Source organism: Tauraco erythrolophus, chromosome 14 (assembly GCF_009769465.1).
Source record: "Tauraco erythrolophus isolate bTauEry1 chromosome 14, bTauEry1.pri, whole genome shotgun sequence".
Taxonomy (NCBI): Eukaryota; Metazoa; Chordata; class Aves; order Musophagiformes; family Musophagidae; genus Tauraco; species Tauraco erythrolophus.
Window position 1 is genome coordinate 4,343,616 of NC_141478.1, and position 22,083 is coordinate 4,365,698.

General features: G+C 37.8%; 1 protein-coding gene across 4 annotated transcripts in view; it reads right to left on the reverse strand.

The window, feature by feature from the left end:
- Nucleotides 1-22,083, reverse strand: part of MEF2A (myocyte enhancer factor 2A) — a 95,209-nt gene that overhangs the window by 49,043 nt on the left and 24,083 nt on the right. For all 4 annotated transcript variants that reach the window (XM_086620414.1, XM_086620417.1, XM_086620415.1 and 1 more), the window contains exons 2-3: nucleotides 6,460-6,657; nucleotides 1,153-1,356 (exon numbers count right to left, since the gene is read on the reverse strand). In XM_086620414.1, the coding sequence (XP_086476540.1) occupies nucleotides 1,153-1,356; nucleotides 6,460-6,513 (258 nt within the window). In that variant the 5' untranslated portion in view covers nucleotides 6,514-6,657. The remainder of the gene's footprint in view (nucleotides 1-1,152; nucleotides 1,357-6,459; nucleotides 6,658-22,083) is intronic.

Genomic DNA, 22,083 nt, shown 5'->3' on the forward strand with positions numbered 1-22,083 from the left:
CATTAGTACTTAATGCTGGAGACAGAAGCAGAGGAGGTTTTCTTTCTGATCATAAAAGGCAGCTGACAAATTAGCAGCGAATCTTCTCAGAAAAAAAATATATAAGGCATTTGTCTATATCTCAGTTTTATCAATCTGACTTTAGATTGAGAACTTATTTACAAGATCAGCTAGTATCCTCCCTGTACTCTGTGATCTCCTTGGCAATAGGCTCTTCAGCTATACAAGGCTAATCACTGTTCCTAAATGATTCCTAAAAAGCAAGGCATTTGTTCAGAAGACAACTTCAGAATTTAAATGAAACACTTAAGTCAGCCACCTGTTTTGGTCTATTTACAGGACTACTGGAGACATGAGTCTTATCTGAAATGTAGTTACAGTACAGAATGGCTCCAATTGCCAAGAAAATCCTTGATTTCTACTGCACCTAATTTAGAAATTATGTACTGGAAAAAATTACTATTTAAAGCACAAGCATAAGAAAAGTAGATGAATCCTATACCTTTGAGTAAATATATTCATGCTATTCTATTACTACTGAAACGGCAGTCGTTCTACTGCTATGTTTTAACTAAAACAGTGACTAGACAAGAAATGTATTTGAGTTCATTTGCTCCATAGATTCATCTTTTTTGGTTGTTTTTTTTTTTTGTTGGTTTATTTTTGGCTGAACAAGATGCAGCACAGGCTGTGGCTGATTTGATCCATGTGAACATGTGACTGGTAAAGTGGCTACTATCTGAGAAAAGAAAAGGGTCCAACCATAATTGCCTGTTTAGGCTGAGGGCAGCACTCTCCAATGGACCTTATTCTCCATCCAATTCATTTTTTTTCCAAGAAAACCTTGAATGCTTCCCCTCCTCCCTCCCCTAGAAAAACAACCATCTTTCACACCTCTATTTCATTTGCCAAATATGGCTGAATCAAACATGTTTCCCAGAAACTGGCAGGGGGTGGAGGGCAGATGGGAAAACAACATGGCTATAAAGATGACTTATTGCCTCAGAGAAACCAGACTAAAAGCAGTAGTTGATTTTATAACAAGGTTTTTAAGTTATTAAATACATGAAAATATCTTAAAACACTCTACATTGCTCTATAGTTGAAGTATTAAGGAGGTAAAAAAACTCATGCGTCTTTTCAAATTGTTACCTCAACAATATCTGAGTTGGTTCTGCTTTCATGGGGTTCGTTGTATTCTGTGTATTTAAGTAGAACTTTGTCCATATCAGTGCTGGCATACTGAAAGAGTTTGTTAGAGCTGTTAAAAATGATGAGTGCTATTTCACAGTCACAGAGTACACTCAACTCATATGCCTTCTTCATTAATCCGAACTTCCTCTTTGTAAAGGTGACCTAGAGAACAAGAAGAGAAATCATTTTTCTTTAACATATGACAAAGTTTGAAGGACCATAATCAAGCATTCAAGGAATATACCAATAGAACCTACACTATCTATTCCTGCTAACAAGCAATATAACTGAATGTGTGCAAGCTTAAAAGAAGAACTGCCTATCCTATTTGTGTGTCACTTTTAGGGTCAATGCTCTATATCAGACTGAGATAAACAATTACACCACCCCAGCTCTTCCACTGGTATATAACTACCAAGGAGAAGGTATATAACCACCAAGAAGAGCTCAAGTTTCTAGGATCCTTTAACTGTATTTCCTCTGTTCTACCAACACTGACTTTCCAGGTATCACAATACTTTCTCCCGTGATGATCAGTTAGTTATTCTGTAACTAGTTTACAAGTTACTCACGACTTCAATACTAGTAAAATTGAAGAAAACAGCAATATCAATGGAAGCAACACTCTTGCTACGATTCTATTATTTCTCATTATGCAAAGCTAAGAAATACGCTCATTTTCTTGCTATTAAACCATCCAATCAGATTCACCTATACTTTTATGCTGTTTTCTGCCACTTTGGAACATCATTCTGTCCCATTAGAACTGCTGGGGGGAAATAAACCCATTACAGACCATCACAACAGAGCATTTGTCCATCAGGGAGGGTGGAAGACAGTTACAAAAATCGCCATCAATTATGAAAAAAAATTTTTAAAAAATTGTTCCTTTCACAAGATTTCAGTTAGTTAAGGATATAAGAATATCAATGTATTTGACATCAAGTTGCATCAAACACAGGCCTGATGCTAAGGCCAGCTTTTCTTAAAGGACAGTATTTTTACTAAATGTCATCTAAGTGTCTCAAAAAGGCACTTAATCTACTACTAGGAAGTTAACATTCTGAGACCTTTTAAAGAAAGATGCTGTTTTCAGATCTAGTCCTTCAGTCTGAGCTTCAGTGTTGAACAGAACACCTCTGCCTATGGCCACATTTCACACGCCCATACTACAACTCCAAGTACACACCTCTGACAGGCGAGTTACCTACACGCCTTACGTGTTTAACAGACAATAGCGAGAATACTTTTGCAAGATAGGAATGAAGTAAAGCGCAAGAAACAATCAAACCTGTTTTATGGGTTTCTATAGATTAACATATTAATCACCCAGGTGTACAGCAAGTTTTTGGAAGATGGATGGGAAAATTCTCGAGGTGTGCACCTCAAGGCATTTTTTCAAGAGACGAGTATCTCATGCATATTACTTACTGAATACTGTCCATAACACAAAATACATGCTAGCCTTCCCACCACACAAACAGTCTCGGAGGAATGCAGAGAGATGTACGAACAACATTATGTACATAGCATGCTGACAATAACTGTATTACTAAAACAGTATATGGAGACTTTCTCTTCCACCCCAAACGTCTGCAAAGGTACCGTGGACCAGAGATTTCTCTCCAGCTGCTAAACAGTATCCGTGTCCATTAAAAAAACAAACAAAACCCCCCAAAACCCCACTGTTTTAACACATGCCCCCACCCTCAAAAAAAAAAAAATGCACTGTGTCTATAATTTTTGAAAATCTGTATTTTTAGCATTTAGCAATAACGGGAAGGGAGGTAATAAACAGAAGACCTAGAAAGCTGAGAAAATGGAATGTCAGGCATATTACGATAATCATAGTTCCACGTAAGCTCCTGTGCAGCGTTTCCAATGTAGAAACTTCCCAGGATTTAAAGACCACTAATCACAGAGCCTCTTGTGAGGCTTGAATAATCCGTGTTCAGATGAAAAGTGAGTACTTACCGTAACTTTATCAACCCTTTTAAAGCACGTTTAGTGAGAAGCTCCATTGAGACACAGCACTATCTCTGAAACAATTTTATGTAAGAGCACTGTAACACATTCAAGGTTCAACTGGGGTAAGCAGATCTTTTTACCTACTTATTGTTTAACAATTACAGTACATTAGTGCGAGAAGACGCTAAAAAAATCTGACAGACTTTACCTTAATGCATCTTCCGTTAGTCTTTTATTTTCAGTTATTAATTCAACAAGTTGACCAAACACAAATGTAGGTTTTACTGGGCTGTACCTTTCCCCAATGCAGGTGAAATTTTACTATCCACATATAATACAATAAAAAATAATACAACATAAAAAGCATGCCCATGGCTTCCTCAGCACTATTTTAATATTGCTTAGCAAAAAAGGGCGAGAAAGAGAGAGCAAAGGCAGTAAGACTAAAGCTCTTTTGATATCTATTTTACTGTACTTCATTCTCTTCAGCTTAATGAAGATAAACGTCCTACAGTTCATTCAAGCAGATAAGACTGCTTAATTAATAATACAATGACAGTCTCATGACAATTACAGTCCCCCAGAGTAATGGTCTATATATGCTGGTTTGAGCTCACATACAGTCCCATCAGAAGTAAGATGCTACTAACAAAACAATAGCTTTTCTTCCCACATAAGTTATATGAACTTGTTCTGCAGGAAAATCTCTATCCCATTTTACTCATTTTCAAACAAACAACCTAAACATCATATTAAACATCTAAACAAGACATCATATGCATGCTCATAAGTGACTTACTAATGAGCTATGTATGCCATAGAATGACAGAACAAAACTGAACTATACTTTCCGTTCAGGAAAGCAAACCCTAAATGCCTTCCCTATCTGGGTCAACGAAAAAAATTATCAGAAATAAATTAATATCTAATAAATATCTTGTGCATCAGGGCATTTTAGTATGCTAAAACGCTATATACTGGCTACCGAAAACACAGGACACCAGTTAAAGAACACCATCGATACCTCTACACGTAAAAAATTTGGCTCCACTAACAAAAGCTATTTAATCTCTTTAAAACCTTTTAAAAACAAGATGCGGTATGTTATCATCTCTGAGTTTCCACAGAAAAAGAATAAGGCAAAATTTCTTTTTTTAAGTTAGAGCTTAAAGCCTCTTGCTAGTTACTAAAAAGCTCAAAAAAGTACTAGTCAAAAAAAAACAGCCAAAAAACCCCCTAGAATTTAATCCCTGTATTTTGCTTCAGTCACAGCAATGATACAAGTGGGCTAAAAAAAAATCATACAAATGCACAAATTTTCCTCCTCTCTATGGTTCCAATCTGAACAATGAGATAGAGATCCAAAAAAACCAAACTCATTCTGAAAAAAAAAACATCACACCAAAGTTAGGGTATAGTATAACAGTATTTGCATTTCAAGCAGAACAAAAATATGGTTGTCCAACTTACTCTAAATAAATTTCAAAAGATAGAGGGGGAGGTGTGGAACCAAGTTCCACTTCTTCAACTGCCTGAAGTTCTAGTACGAGATCTGAAAGAACTGAAGTTATTAATTCATCTACTTTTACTATGTATACTTAAGACATTTATCTGCATCAAACATCCAGTCACTGCGTGATTAAAGCTGTTCAAACACAATACTTGGCTTTCTTCCAAACTCCAATAATACTTTTCTTGCTATATATAGTCTTCTCAGAGTTTACATTGCTTTAAAGTGATACAGGGAGAAAAACAATCCTGATTCCACAAGGAACACAACGGGCTCTGAGCTGATATGTCAGCAGCAAAATAGTCTCATGGAATTCTGACACTACCTCTACACCAAGTTGGTGCTCAGGAGAAGTCAAAAAAGCAAATCAAATACTAGGAAGGGAACAGAGAACAAACATCAGTGCCCCACTATGTAAGTTCATGTTTCGCATGCATCTTGAACTATGTGCAGTTCTAGGTCCCTTTGCCACCAAAAATAGCATAGCAATACTCAAGAAGGTCTAGGGTGGCGAGAATGGTCAAATGTGTGGAATAAATTCTGTATTAGAACAACTAAGGAAGCTAAGGTCATTCAGTCTAAAAAAGTTATTTTAAGAGAAAACAAGAAAACATGGCAGAGGTCCATGTAATAACAAGCAAGATGGACAAACTAGACAGGGAGTGACTGCTGCCTCTTCCACACAAGAGTTAAATAACCAGCAGAGACAGGACTACGCATAATTGAGAAGGTGTTTCTTGACACAACAGGTAATGCAATGAGAGGAAATCCTAGCCAAAGGATGTAAATGCTGCAACTTTGTAAGGGCTCAAAGGATAACTGAACAAGTTCACTGGCAGGAGGCAAGGAAAACAAAAAAATAATCCATTAAAGGTTACTAAATATACGGAAACCACATCCAGCTCAGGAAATCCCTGAGCTAAGAATAGTAAGAAGCTGGAAAAGGATTACAGAGTAGTGTAACGTGTGCACCTCTATCCTACAGTTATTTGCTTATGACCATCGTTGTCAAAAATACTGGACTAGTGACATCTTTAGTCTGGCCTACTCTGACTATTCTTAAAGATCCTAAGTCGTTCCTACAGTACTTTCCCTTAAAAACAGTAGCTTCCAGATACCCCACTATACATTTCCATATACAATTAAAATTTTATTTCATATCCCATGTAGCAATTTAGAAGTTAAAAGGAGACCTTACTTCTGCACAGACTCACCAACTGTCAGTACTTTTCGAGTTCACAGGACACCTCGTTATTAGGGCAAGAGCAACCAAGGCAGCAGCTTTCCCTAAAACTGTGCACTTTTGAGTACTCTCCCTTTACAAAATTCATTACTATATCTAAACCACTGTAGATCACTGTCCACAGCTAGGTCAAACAGGCTGCAGCAACTACTTTTGCTATATGTTTTCTGAATTTCTCATGCTTTTTCCATCTTTATTACTAAGTGTTCCTAGTAGCTATCATAGCAAGTAAGGTGCCTGTTTCACCACGATCTTCCAGTCTACTGAAAGTACAGACTAGGGTACCATTTAAATAGGAATAGTAGCTTTACAGTGAATTTGATCTACAGCAGAAACTGATTTACCTATAAATAACAACTCTCTCTAAAACAGCAGTAAAACTATTATGAGACATATTTCTTATTTATATTCTGGTAATGCCATCTGTAGATACATGAAGACAAAGCTCGGCTTTAGAAAGCGAATGAAGATGAATGTATTCAAAGTTTCCATTAATTTTTAGATTTACTGATGACCTTGTTCATTCAGACTCCTGGTTTCTCACCTGTCTGTTCCGTTCATCCATTATTCTTGTGATCTGTATTTTCTTTCTCCCCATTTTTAGCCTCTTCTTTCTTTTGCTTTACAATCCAGAAATATACTAATCCAAGAAATTTCACTCTTCAGTATTCTAACACATGATACAGTTTTCTTTACTTTTTCTTCAGCTTGAGAAAAGGTTCCTACTTCTTCTTATAAACCCCTACAAAATAAAATTTTGAAAAAAATTAATTTACAAATTACTAAAGAGAAAGCATCATTAAACTCTTGTATAGCCATAAAAGAAGCGCATGCATAAAAATTTCAGTGAAGAACCAGGTATTTTCATTAGTAAATTATTATACTACATACTTTGTCCCAATTACATAAACTCCAAATAGTTTGCTAGATTCTACCTACAAACTACAGATTTAAAATAACCAATAATTTCATACACTCTCAATTGGGTGCCTTAAAAATTTACAGTTGTCAAAGTAGGTGGTGCTGACCACTCTAAGCTTTAGGCCTTGAGTTATCTGAGGTTTCAAAAACTTACCCATAAGGTTTTGGTATCTCCATTCATTATTTTAGGAAACTTTATAGAAACCGCTTTGTGTTTCCTATTCGTTTTGTAAAATTATCATCATGGTAATGAAACAAAGCCATGAGAATTATCAAGCTTCTGTTCCTAAGCTAAATGACATCTCATTTTGTAAGACAATATTTAGGGTTTTACTGGGAAGTGAAAGGGAGAAGGAAAGACAGAATATCTTTACTTAAAAAGGATAAAGACCACAGAAAATATTTTCACAACAGAACTATTTCACAGCTATCAAGACACCAATGAATAATTAAGACATTCACAGTTACTCTCTCTACAATAACCTGTAAGTTACACATTTGCCAATAACCAAGTACCAGTCCAGCATTTGTTTCATTTTGGAAACTTGTTTAGAAAGATCAAGGTGCATGCAACTTGAAAAAACAGTGTGCCATCATAATATTTTGATCTGGTATTAATGCACCAAACTGACTTGTATAACATTGATATTTAACAAACTTTAAATGTATTTTCAGTAAAAAAAAATTGCTAAGACGTATTCCTAATATACTACTTGAAACGTAAGATTACGCTGATTTAACAAAACTAGAGAACAAGTGAAAATAAATAGCCTCAAGAACATCAACTGGATAGCAGAATGTATAAATACGAAATAGGTGCACCTATTACAGGTGCTATTACCACCTAATATTCATTAAAATAAAAGGGGTAAAAACGGCCACAATACTAGCTTAAACCTCTCTAACTTTCCAACCTGAAATGTCTTTCAAAATCAAGCCTTGCATATTTTAACATGGGTGTCACAATGCCATATCCTTGAGGCCGTGTGTAGAAAGTGGTGCAACCACATCACCATCAGACAGCTAATGGGCAGAGACAGCAATAGGCGATTAGTCACAGGCTGCACTTCACAATATATCCAATTTACACTGAGGAAACAACCATGACATTCTGATGCAGCTTGGGAGAAAAAACAACACGACAAAAAAAGTAGGTGGAGGAGCATCACAAGATGAAGGGATGTCATTTTATATTTACCGGATATCAACAAAGGACTGCTTTGGTAAAAGCATCATAAAATGCTCAACGGTATCTAGAAATACTATACTATGGAACTGAAGATCAAACCAACACTAAGATTATGAGATGTCCATTGGTCAAAACAATAAGCTCTACATATTCTTTACGTATCAAAACACTTAAAAGCATGTATCAGCATTGCATTCCTTCTATTCTCTTCAAGAAAAAGAAAATATTCCAGCATGCTGCTAAAAAGGCATTAATAGCTAGCTAAGGCCAGATGAACACGCCCCTCTACACAACCAATAGCACGCAGCAAATATTTTACATGGAAAGCAACAGCTTACATATAAATCTTTATCTTTTTTGTTTAAAAAAAAAAAAAGCAAAACAACCAGTCCAAGAATATCCACTTGACTCTAAGCTTCAATTCATAAAACATGCAGTGTTAAGTCAGCTGCCCTATTCTCTTAAAAAATCCAAACAAACAACTCCCAAAAAGTCCACCTCATTCTATGATCACACATTAAATTTAGTTCTGCAGAAATCTGGTTGCATTCATTGAATAAAAGGGTCTCTATAAGCACCTTTTCATTTTTTCTTTTCTCCTTCACATGCAGCTTCATTTTTTAATATACCATACATGATTGAAATAGTCCTCTGGACACAGAATGACCAGATTCCTTCCTCTGTTTTCTAACAGCGCTCACCGTAACCAGTATGTGTGCACAGCCACCACATGTGAGACTGAAGACCCATCTGGACCAGCATTTTATTCATGGCTATTAGCAAGTATCACCAGGATGGTAAAAGAGGGACACAGGAATAGAACAAGCATGTATCACCTAAAAGGAATACTTATAAAGCATTTTATCCATATATTCAGTGATTTTTGAAATATGAACTTCTGGAGTCATATATGGAATCTTAAAGCTGTTCATCAGATCTACTTCCATGAATATTACTTTTCAATCTGTATAAATTTTTAGCTGCCAGGAGAAAGAAGTTCCATAGCTTAGTTATGCATCAGAACAGAAGATAGATCCTTTCATTTAAGCCTGATCCTGCTGATTATATTTGTTATCCACAGATTTTTAATTATATGAGGCAGTAAACATACAGTCGTCTTCACCTGTCATGTTAATCCTGAGTTTGATGCCTATATTGTATCTTCCTTCCATTACCTTGACTCAAAACTACAGAACCCTACTCCAGTCAGCCACTCCTTACACAAGAGTCATTCTCTCGCCAGTCATCTTGTCATCCTCTCTACCCTTTCCAGTTGCACACCGTTCTTTCTGAAACAGAAGGACAGGCAGTACAGAAGGACAGGCAGTGCGTACAGTATACCAGATACCAGGTACATTAGATCTTATGATAATCTACCTTAAATTTATACAGAGGCATAACAAGATTTTGTGTTCTACTGCACTGGACATAGACCTAGGCAAATTTACTGGTTCTCAAAAGTCTCCTAAGGAAACAGACCTACGCTCCAGATCATAATTTAAAAACCCCTATGAGGGACCACATGCTTTCTTCATACAGTCCTACCTCGTGCACTCCACTTTCTGCAACAGATACTCAAAAGCAAGCCTATGCAGTGAATAAATTAAAGAGCTCATGGGAGAGCAGGGTAGAGAGGAAGAGAAGTATGACGTGAGATTATGCAATATCTCACGCCCAAGCACAAGTACAGGCTGGGCGGAGAATGGATTGAGAGCAGCCCTGAGGAAAAGGACTTGGGAGTGCTGGTGGATGAGAAGCTCAACATGAGCTGGCAATGTGCACTGGCAGCCCAGAAAGCAAATCGTATCCTGGGCTGTATCAAAAGAAGTGTGGCCAGCAGGTCAAGGGAAGTGATTCTGCCCCTCTACTCAGCTCTCATGAGACCCCACCTGGAATACTGTGTTCAGCTCTGGAGTCCCCAACATAAGAAGGACATGGAGCTACTGAAGCGAGTCCAGAGGAGGGCCACGAAGATGATCAGAGGGCTGGAGCACCTCTGCTATGAAGACAGGCTGAGAGAGTTGGGGCTGTTCAGCCTGGAGAAGAGAAGGCTCCAGGGTGATCTTATAGCAGCTTTCACAGTACCTAAAGGGGGCCTACAGGAAAGCTGGCGAGGGACTTTTTCCAAGGGCGTGTAGTGATAGGACAAGGGGAAATGGATTTAAACTGAAAGAGGGGTGATTTAGATTGGATATAAGGAAGAAATTTTTTACATTGAGGGTGGTGAGGCACTGGAACAGGTTGCCCAGAGAAGTTGCGGATGCCCCATCCCTAGAAGTGTTCAAGGCCAGGTTAGACGAGGCTTTGGGCAACCTGGTGTAGTGGAGGATTTCTCTGCCCATGGCAGGGGTGTTGGAACTAGATGATCTTTAAGGTCCCTTCCAACCCTAACCATACTATGATTCTAATATATACACTTCAGGATACAAAACGAAAAAGCGCACATTTTCCATAAGCTAATGGAAGAAACAGTAGCAGGGAAACACTATTATCTGCTTCATATACCATTACATGAAGGGAAATGGGAAAACTAACAGTAATTTTCACCAAAATTTTGTTATAGTTTTGAGGTGTTATTTCAGGTCTTTTAAAATTAGCATGCTCTATTAGGTATTAACATATACCCCATTTGCGACCTCTGCTTCACCTTCTTTAATCAGTCCACCACTGCCGCCCATTTCAGATCTGATACTTTTTTCAACCTCAAGCACTTTTCTCACTTAGCAAATTCCAAATTCCCATTTGTGCATCTGTCCTCGTCTGGGTCCAGCCAGCAACAGCCTCTCCTCCCTCTCCACAGGTTGCTATGGACACCAGAAACCTGGCTTTGAAACGCATTTGCCAAAGGCAACCCAGCTCCGAAATACAGCATCCCTTTCATTTTGAAGTCACATACAAGAGGATTTTCAAAGCTAAGAATTGAAACATAAGTTTGGCATGAGCTTAGGGCAGAAAGGATCTTGACACCGACTTCAAAATCAGAGTAAATCGTGCAGTAAAAAGCCACTTTTCATGCATGCTCAGAACATCCAAATGGGAAGCTATCACCGACAAACGCACATTACATTTCTCAATGGAGCGATGACTTTTCCTTTTCCTAATCCTTGTCACAGAGTTGCAGTTTTATTTTCCTTCCTGACTAGTAACAAAACTATAGAAGATGTAAGACTATGTTCGCTATACAATTACATCAAAAATGTAATTAGCAAAGTTTTAATTTTGCTAAATCATAGTTGCATTGCAAACATACTTAGGTAAAATTCTTAAATTACAACGCCATTTCATCTAGATCATCTACAAACTTTTGCTCAAATAAAGTAAAATTAGCAGACATATATGAAGATCAATGCACGTTTATTTTGGAAATCAAATGTGAAACTAACGTTAAGTAACATTGCCAAAGGTAAAGTCCTACTTCCTTAAGTGACAGAATCAAATTACAGCCACCAAAACCACTTTACATTACAGAAGCAAATTTTTTTCTTAAATAAGAATTTCAGGCATCTATTAAAGAAAACAATAAAAACACGCAACGAAAAAGAAGGAAAAAACCCACATGCTTCACAATGAATTAAACAGAAAATAATGTCAGCTTGCAATAATAGCAAGAAAAATGGTATTTGTAGCTGTCCAAGTAAAAGCCTCTATTATTGTATAAAAGCAAACTTTATTCCAAATTTTCTGGATTTATTCCCTTCCCCAACAAATGTGAAAATGTCACACTAAGAACTGAAAGATAACAGAACCATATGCAGAAATATACCCTCATGACTGTGTATTTTCAGCAACGCAGATCAGTTCATTTTTTGCCAACATTGCTTACAGTTTCATAAATAGTGAGAGATATCCAACTCTAAAAGCAAGGAAACCGTATTGGACCTATTTAAAAAGAATCTTTCAAGGATTCAGCAGAAACAAATTCTATCTGTGCAGAACTCCACAAGGTCTTAAAGCCTTCTAGCAGAACAGGTTAGGAAAAACCGTGTCAGAGTTATACTCCTTCCATTTATTTTCCTTTCCCTTCCTTCTGCCTCTCTTTGTTTTCTTGGAACTTCCATTTCACCATCATGGTTACAGGTCAGGTTTGACAGTACCAGTCTCATCACGGCTTATTTACTGCAATGCACACAAAGGAGTGAGTGTCGTGACGTCAGATAATTTGCATGATAACTCAAAAGCCACAGCTGCATGAGAATCGAGATCTGTATAGATTCATCTTCGCTGGTAAGCCTTAGGTAAGGCTTATTAAATAGCAGGCAATAATTTTGACTAAATTGAGGTTAATAGGTCTTTTTCTAGTCTTAAAAGAGCCTGTACAGATATTTTTGTAGATTTGTCCCCTAATCCAGAACTGATGGGCATAGACTGCACAACCAAATCAAGACTGAACTGCACACTCACTGGTAATTCTAACACTTCATACTTATCAAGGATGTGACCAGAATATAAATATTCCCATACATATCAAGATGGGAGATGAAGCCCATTGCCAGGTGTTGACTGTTTTGCGTTAACAAGGCAGGTAACAGAGTATCTAATTTTTCCACAGTACCTGTAAACATGTAAGTGTCCTCCCTCTCTGCCCTGTAACTCTAAGTGGAAACAGCCAGAAAAAATTAAGAGTTAAATCTTGTCTTCATCAAAATAATTAATCAAAAAGTTAATTATTTCACTGTCCTAAAGTGAAAGATAAGAACATTTTCTTTTTCATAACCTCGAAGAGAACACAAACCCATATAAAGTATACAACTCGACACCTTTTTTTTCCAAATCCCAAACTAATTATACAAAATATATTCATTCAGCTTTGGATCTGCACTTAAACATATTGAGCACCATGGAATGTTATTACTGTGCTCTAGATATTCTACCAGCCCTGCTCCAAAATTCATTGCCACCACTTTGAAGCTAGATTTTTAACATTAAGATTTCAAGCAAAGGGATTCCATCTATGCACTTAACAGAGATGACACTCAGATTCTTGCCGGGGTTTTTGCAGAGGTGTGCAAAAGCAGTAACAAAAACATTTCCTACAGTCACATTTTTATAGCCCTGTCACCATACATTGCTGTAAGCAATGTAAAATATAATTGCAAAACAATAGCACAGTCTCCCCCTTCAAAACAAGGCTACATATTGTCATTTATCTCCCACTTCTCGCTGTATCACAATATTAGGAAATAAAGCTTTTTTCCATCCTCCGCTTAGAAGCCATTCTTCCACATCCAAGTAGAGCCTTACAGTAAATGAGACGGTCTCAGAGCTCCAAGGTCCTCAGCTAGCAAGTGATAGACAAGCATTGTTACAAAACAATAACACAACCCTTAGCCAAAATAACTTTTTAAAAAAGTGGGACAACGTAAAAAACAGGAAGCCATAAACAATTCTTTATTGATATTCTTTTTTATGCATCATAAAGTACTTGTTTCTTTCAGTTGGGAAGAATAATGTGCATCTTTGATACTTGACCATTTAAGTAAACTGTACTGCTAAGAATGGATTTGTGGAGTTTTTTAAGACAGCATGGCCCTCAGTTTCCACTTAAATCAACACTCAGCTTCTAATTCCCAAGTCACACAGCTTTTCAAATTAAGTTTTCAAGGCTTATTAGAAAAGATCTCGAAGTGCTTTCAGAAAAATATGGTTTTACAGAAGAACTGCAACTTCTGAACACTATTTAAATACACTACTGCTCAAAATGGCCTTTTCTGCCATTCTTTTCCAAGCAGTCTTGTCTATCATGAAGTTGTTTAACTGTATTTTCTTGCAAACAGAACTACAGAAATCTAAGCTGTACGAAAAATGAATTGAGATTCAGACATCTGTTTTAAAACAATTTTTATTGCACCTAGCATGCAGTTATTTTTTCCCAAGAGAGATTTTCCTGAGCTGACGGACCAAACAGTTTGAGAACTATCAGCATCACCTATGACAGTACATGCACTCCTAGATAACATGATAAATGTGGTGTTGTCCAGGACCAGGGAGAGACAGAAATTGTGCTCTAGTTAGTTAAAATTAAATGGGTTCACATTTCAATTAAACTCAACACCCAAATATTTTCACACTGCTATATTGCTATAAACTTTTTTCTTGGCCTACTACTTAAGTCCAAAAAAATATGCATCATCCTATTCTAAGCATTTATATTCTCTAGAAGAAAACAGCTATTATCAAGCCATCTGTAAAAGCACACACCTTAACCCCATATTTTCAAATGACATTAAATTCTGTTTTATTATTCCCATCCATACATTTGGTCTGGGTATTTTCTAAAATAATTTATCTTTGCATTCTCAAAATACATTAGTGTGCAGTTAGAAAATAGGATCTGGAAACTGATAGGCTACCAGTGGAGAAAGAAGACCACAGAAAGAGAACTAAACTTTCAACAGTGGATTAAAAACCAATTTTAGATGGAAGCAGAACTTAAAATATTAAGTAACCACAAGAATTCTGTTGCCAGACTTCTACGAACAGATTAAGAAAATAACTGCATGACTGATTAGCAGTCTGGAAAACATGCTCGAGAGAGTTTCTCAAGAAACGTGTTCCTAATTTATCATATAATTTGTTGACTTTTCCATGGTATACAAAAAAGACTCACGAAGAAAGATGACTCTGAACACTGTTAACAAAACAAAACTCAATATTTAAAAGCTATAGACAGAAAGACTAATTTCCTAGTGAACAAACCATGTCAGTTCGATCACAATTTTAAATCTTTTGACGAGACAACCCTCCCTTTTCTTCCATTTACAGCTCTTGGAAAATTAATAAACTAGATGCAGAAATCTAAACTTCAGTTTAGATATGATTGCTCCGTACCAAAAGAGAAGAGCATTTGCAGGTATTTAATTAGTTTAAAACTCAGTACGTTTCACAACTTTCACAATGACAAGCTCAAAGCACAACTAAAAGCTTTTAAACCCATAGAACTCTGCGCAACATAAGCCACACAAGAAAGGTTTCTTTCCTGAAGTTAAACATACATCTAAAATTACATTAAATATTTTTCAAGCTCAAAAACATCTGCCTCGAGGTTATTATGAATCTGTAAAGGCTGTGGAACTCAACTACCACGTGGCAAAAAAAAAAAAAAAAAGGCAGAGCCAGATGTCGTCTTATCAAAAATTCCTTTCTGCCTCAAAAGAAGGGAGCCACTTAGGACATACCTTCCAAAACACTGATAAGAACATGTCTGCTAGAGACAGCTTTAAATTACACACCATTTCACCCACAACAAAAAGCTGCTACAAAAGAGCTCTTTTCTGCTACAGATGACAAAATAGAAACCTGTGAAATGAACTTTTTACATTCGTGGGGGGTAGGGGGGTGGAAATCACTGAAACCATGTTGCTATTCTCAGCAGGGAAAAGAATTTCCTTTCTTTAAAGCTAGCCTAATGGTTCAGTAAGAATCGGCTGAAAAGACACCTTCATAAGCATTGGTAATTAACTAAACAACAAACACCTAACAGTGTGGACAATTGCATGGTTCATTTTAATGTTTTTCTTCATTTTACAATAAGAGAGAATACAACACATACACAGGACCGGTCCGTTTCCAATTAATATATTTACCAACCAGAATGGAGCTTTCTTCTGGTTTTGTAACATCTTAACACTTCATCAATCATCTTCAGGCTCATTAATGCATTTTTAGATAACACTTAAAATGTGTTACATACCACTAAGTCATGGCTTTAAGAAAAAGTATTATCATTGGGAAATCTATTTCCAGAAGTCTTCACATTTCATCAGTCACCGCAGTGACACTCAAGCCTTAATTACTGCTATCTTGGCTCATTACTTTTCCCATCTCAAGTTAAGTTTATCAATAGATTAGAGAATACAGATAATCTTATTTGGCAGAAGAGCATGCGTTTGGCAAAGGTACAGCTCACTATCTCAAAGTTCTCACGATACCTCTGCCCCACTTGTCACATCTATATTTATCTCTACAGAAATCAGTAGAGCAAATAGGAGCAGGTACAAGGAGTAAGACTGGGGACTGCAAGTGGACAGAAGATGGTTTCACAAGTAAAACAGTTGAATATCGTTCTAAAGTACTAAACTGATTTGGACAGATTTCTGTGAAATTCTAGACAAGGTGCAACATCTGGTTTTTTCTCATGTATGTGGTCACTCACCGATATCACAATTTTATAGATGATTAAACTGAAAACTTGGCTTTGTTTTTTCAATATGGCCATGCCAGGCTGAATTCAGTGGGAGCAGCACTTTAAACATAAGCAACGACATGTCAAAGTAACCTTAAAAATTCCGGTTCCCAGCATTTCTATTCGGACATCCTTACCCATAAGGAGCACTGTCCTTTTTGCCCCCGAGAACCACATTATTTAAGTAAATTACCTCTTCTGAGGAATACTGAGGTAGAGAGTACTTTTTTTTTCTCCCCACTAATCAAAATCATTTAGAATCTCAACAAATAACCTACATATAAGGAACTGAATATTCATACATTCACAAACTGAAACCTAGACAAAAATATTCCTCTATATAAAGTTCTGATGCATCATTACCACATCTCACAGCTAGATTACAAGGCAGAAATAAACACCTGAAGGCAACATCACAAAAATACAAATACAATTTACTACTTTCACACATAGGATCATGGAATAGTTTGGGTTGTAAAGGACCTTTAAAGGTCATCTAGTCTAATCTCCCTGCACTGAGTAGGGACATCTTCAACTTGACCGGGTTGCGCAAAGCCCCATCCAATCTCAACTTGAATGTTGCCAGGGATGGGGAATCTACCACCTCTGTGGGCAATCTGTGCCAGTGTTTCACCATCCTCATTGTAAAAAATTTCTTCCTTATACAGAAGCTGAATCTACCTTCTTTTCATTTAAGACCATTACCCCTTGTCCTATCACAACAGGCCCTATTAAAATGTCAGTCTGTCTGTCTATCTTGCAGGCCCCCTTTAAGTACTGCAAGGAGGTCTCCCCAGAGCATTCTCTTCTCCAGGCTGAACCACCCCAACTCTCTCATCCTTTCCTCACAGGAGAGGTGTTCCGTGTCTCTGGTCATTTTTGTGGCCCTCTTCTGGACCCGCTCCAACAGGTCCATGTGCTTCCTGTGCTGAGGACCCCAGACCTGGACGCAGTACTGAAAGGGAAGTTCTCACCAGAGCAGAGCGCGAGAATCACCTCCCTCGACCTGCTGGCCACGCTGCTTGTGATGCAGCCCAGGATTCGACTGGCTTTCTGGGCCACAAGCACACATGGCTAGCTCATACCCAGCTTTTCATCCACAATAGTTCAAAATTAAACAAGCTGCCAAATGAGCTAACTCAAACAGCATCCTGACATAAGATTTAAAATCTACAGAAATGAAGGGGAAACGGGCATAAGCTTAGTCAGGGGAGATTCAGGTTGGATGTTAGGAAGTATTTCTTCTCTGAATGGGTTGTCAGCCACTGGAATAGGCTGCCCAGGGAGGTGGTTGAGTCCCCATCCCTGGATGTGTTTAAGAATAGGGTGGATGATCTACTTGAGGATATGGTTTAATGGGGATTAGGGATGGTTGGACTCGATGATCTCTAAGGTCTTTTCCAACCTAGAAATCTATGAAGACAAGCAGAAAAAAAAAAACATTCGGAACATAGCACATACTGTAGGGCAATGTTATGAGATTTATTACTCTCATCCTTCAAATACTCTTTAAAATTGTATTCAAATTTTGCAGCCTGCACTTCAGCTTCCTTGTAGCAAATGCCAAATAAGCAATCCTCCAGTTAAGTAAAACAGTGTCTGTTCTCAGTATATTAAAACTGACTGGTGTATACTGGCACAGTTTCCCAAGGCAAGAGAAGAAACCATAGCAGATTTTTTCCTTGGGAAGTATGTATATACAAGGCATTTGACTGCCTCTGTTTTTTTAGTTTCTTCTACTGGAAAAAAAAAAACACCAACAAAGAACGTAAATTACAATGTAATCTTATTTAACACTGGTTTTACTTGATGTAGCTTGGTACTTCAGTAAACTATTTTGTGATTTGCAGCAAGACTTCTAAAACTCAGTGAAGTTCTGAACTAAACTCAGTGACTAAACTTCTGATAATTCATTTCTACTTTTTACAAAGAGGAAAACTGTCCACTCTGTCTACAAACTGTTGAGGTAAAACAACACACAGCCACATGACAGCAACTTTAACACATGCTATTGAAGAAACATTACAACAATCAAAAACATTTACAGCTGACTTCAGGAATGTAACGGGATACAAAGGCAGCCATAGCTTTCACATGGCTCTGCTTACACCTTCTCCTATAGAGAGCTTCCTCAAACCAGACTTCTAACTAAAAAAAGTCAGATTTCATTAAAGTTCTTTGCAAGGGACAAACCTGAGTAGATGAGAGAACGGAAATACAGAAGGACTATAAAAAAGATTCTTCCTTGCACATTGTGCCCTTGCAAGACGAGTCTTCATTTCCAAGTTTGGCTTCAGACAACAGTGGCTTTGTGACGCAGAGCACCGTAAGCTCCCATTTTGTACTTGGGAAACTTCTTCCCAAGGTTTAGTTCATTCTTAACTATCTGCTCCTTCCTGATCCTATGTTATGCTTTTCTTCATGCTCTGCACAAGCCACAGGCTCCAAGCTTCTTGCCTAACTACTATTTGTGGCGGGTTTTATTTGTTTGGGCTTTTTTGGGGTTTTTGTTTGTTTGTTTTACCTGGTATGACAGCTAGTCTCCACAACCATTGCCCTGCTGAGTGTACTCTCTTTCTTACCAAATACAAATTTCTAGGCTTCCAGAGGATTCTACGTGATACAGGAACCTCCCCCCCCCCCGCCCCTCCCCATTTTAAAGGGAACAGGACAAGAAAACCGAGAACAAATAGAAGAGAGATCACACATCAAAGAACCTATAAGAAGCTTTAAATCACTGAACAACTATCCAAAAAGCTTTCTTGATAATCTATTCGATGTCTGATGAAATGACAGCATGCAGTCATATTGTTGAAGTGCAACAATTATAAACCAGACAGACACGACAACATAATGCTTCAAACAGTCTGCATGCCTCAGTAAGACATTCAGCAAACCATAAAGACGCCTACACATTTCTAACAAAGATTAGTGGCAAGATTCTTTTTCTATGGTTGCCATAGCCTTTGCTCAAAACTGAATTTCTTCTTCTAAAATTTAGATACACCACCAGTTCAAACTTCTAAATAGAAATTTTATAAAAAGTTACGCTGTACTTCAGAGAGATTAAAACCAAATTTCCCTGAATTATTTCCTTCCCTGCATCCTTTTAAGCAAACAGACATATTCTATTTAAGTAAAACAAAACACTATTACTGTTGGTGGGCAGGCTACAGCAGATCATAGGGCAGGTCCTTTCCAAACATGCATGGAGACTGTTTCTTTATAATCTAAAAGTTTCAGGAATCTGAGGCAGACAGGCAGCAAATAATGAAATACATACAAGTGAGATGAATTCAGTCAGCTACATCTGGGGAGTGATATATTGGAAAAAGATTAAATACAGGCAGAATATCGGCAACATCAACGAACTCAGGAAGATGGTGCTAGGCACCCACAGCCAAGAAACAGTCTGATTCCCACAAACTCTCTAATTTCAGCCATCACACTTAAAAGCAGTCTAGAATGAAATTCCTTGTGACCTAAAACATTGTATTGATTCAATTACTTCATAAATCTCTTTCTCTCCCTTCTTCCCCCGCCTGATGTTACTGCCCTCCATTTGGATGTCTATATTGTTAAAAGTAATCACAAGCTAAGACTGTCCAAACCAAGCACAGGGCAGGCCATTAAAAACAAAAGTTAACTACACTAAGATACACACCCAACACCTACACATACTGCAGTAAACTCAGTTGCTACTGTATTTTCTGCTCCTGCATATAAATCTTTTCCTTTATTGGCAGGTGATGTCTGGTAGTCAGGGCATTCATGTGTCATTAACATTAAACTAGCCACTTCGATTAATTTGCAAAAATGTTACTTAAACTACACTGATTACAGTACACTGAATATTCAGATAAGGACTGCTCTCTGAATATAAACCATTCTCTGAATATAAACCTAATTCTAAAACTAACCTGCAAACTATTTTTTCCTTAGCAATGGCAACAAGCCAGCATACACAGTCAGTTACTATGGTTTAGTTGATAAGCAGAAAGTCATGATGCTACAATAGCTCTGTTACTTGCTATACCTGCAAGGTGGCAGAGCAAATGACAAAAAATCTAACTATTTCACCTTCCTATTTGCAGCAATCTGCAGGAAAACTTAATCATTTGACCCTAACATTACTGCTTCACAGCAAAGCTACATTATTCAAGTGGTGGACAGCAAGATGTATTAAAATATCTGTTTCAATAGCTTCTGTAATGAAATTCTCAATGACTATAAATAAGAGAGAAGTCTGATCCATTTTTTCCCATTATTATATTAAAAACAGAAATCCTCAAAACTTTGAAAATATCTCAATTCCTCTTTCTGTCAACAAACCCTGACAAATATCTTACATGAACAGAGCCACTGAAAAGGTCTGAATGAGAAGATGCAGCTGACAGAACTTTAAGTGAAGGTCCAAAAAAATTTAACCGAGGTCCCAAGCAAGAATCAATTAAGTGATCCATTCATAAATCTACAAAGCCCTTCTGATAAACTACTGCATCACTGAAGAGCTAAACAAGAGCAAGGCATATTGAGAAAAGCAAGATATCGCAAAAGCTGGATCTTAATGTATTTGAAAGACAGCTGGCCTATTTTCAATTACATTAAGTAGCCAGGGCTCTGAAGCAGAAGCCCAGGCAAGCTCAGATTATTGTAGACTTCCCTTACTGAAAACCTCTTCCATTTAAACAAGTACATGCATTTAGCTTTGACATGAAACATTAGATGCAAACACAAGCTTTTTGAAACTGTAAGGTAGACATCTCTGCTTTTACTACTTAGTCAGCCAAGAACTACCTGATGCAAGGACTGCCAAGACCTGACAATAACCAGCATCAGCCAGGAATCAGAGACTATATAGCTGGCTATTTAGACCTGTAAACACGCACCAAAAATATTTGAAAAAAAAAGAAAAAAAAACCACACAAAAAATTATCCTTACTATCAAAGAAACTGCCAGAAATGCCAAGAAGTAGCCCTGAAACCAATTCAGAAGGGAAGACTGCATTGATCAGCCTCAGTCTCTTGCACTATGAGATGGTCAAAGTGGACATCTCTGCATTTAATTATTGCCTCCATGATTTAAAATCGCTAGGAAAATTACACGAAACAGTGCCCACTTCACAGACACTGCTGGATCCCTTCCACCCATGCTAACTTCTTGTTCATCTCTGACAAAAACCCAGCTAAAGAGACCCAGGAACCATATTTCATTTGTAAAGCAAATAGATTCATAGATTTCTAGGTTGGAAAAGACCTTAGAGATCATCGAGTCCAACCGTCCCTAATCCCCATTAAACCATATCCTCAAGTAGATCATCCACCCTATTCTTAAACACATCCAGGGATGGGGACTCAACCACCTCCCTGGGCAGCCTATTCCAGTGGCTGACAACCCATTCAGAGAAGAAATACTTCCTAACATCCAACCTGAATCTCCCCTGACTAAGCTTATACCCATTTCCTCTTGTTCTATCACCCAACACTAATGTAAAGAGCCCTTCCCCTACCTCCCCACCATCCCTTCTCAAGTATTTATAGGCTGTAATCAGGTCTCCCCTCAGCCTCCTCTTCTCCAGGCTAAACAGCCCCAACTCCCTCAGCCTCTCTTCATAAGTTTTATTTTCCAGCCCCTTGACCAGTTTAGTCGCCCTTCTTTGGACTCGCTCCAGGAGCTCAATATCTCCCTTAAAGCGAGGGGCCCAAAACTGGACACAATATTCCAGGTGCGGCCTCACCAGTGCCGAGTACAGGGGCAGGATCACTTCCCTATTCCTGCTGGTTACACTATTCTTGATACACGCCAGTATCCCATTGGCCTTTTTGGCCACCTGGGCACACTGCTGGCTCATATCAAGCCGGTAGTCAACCAAGAC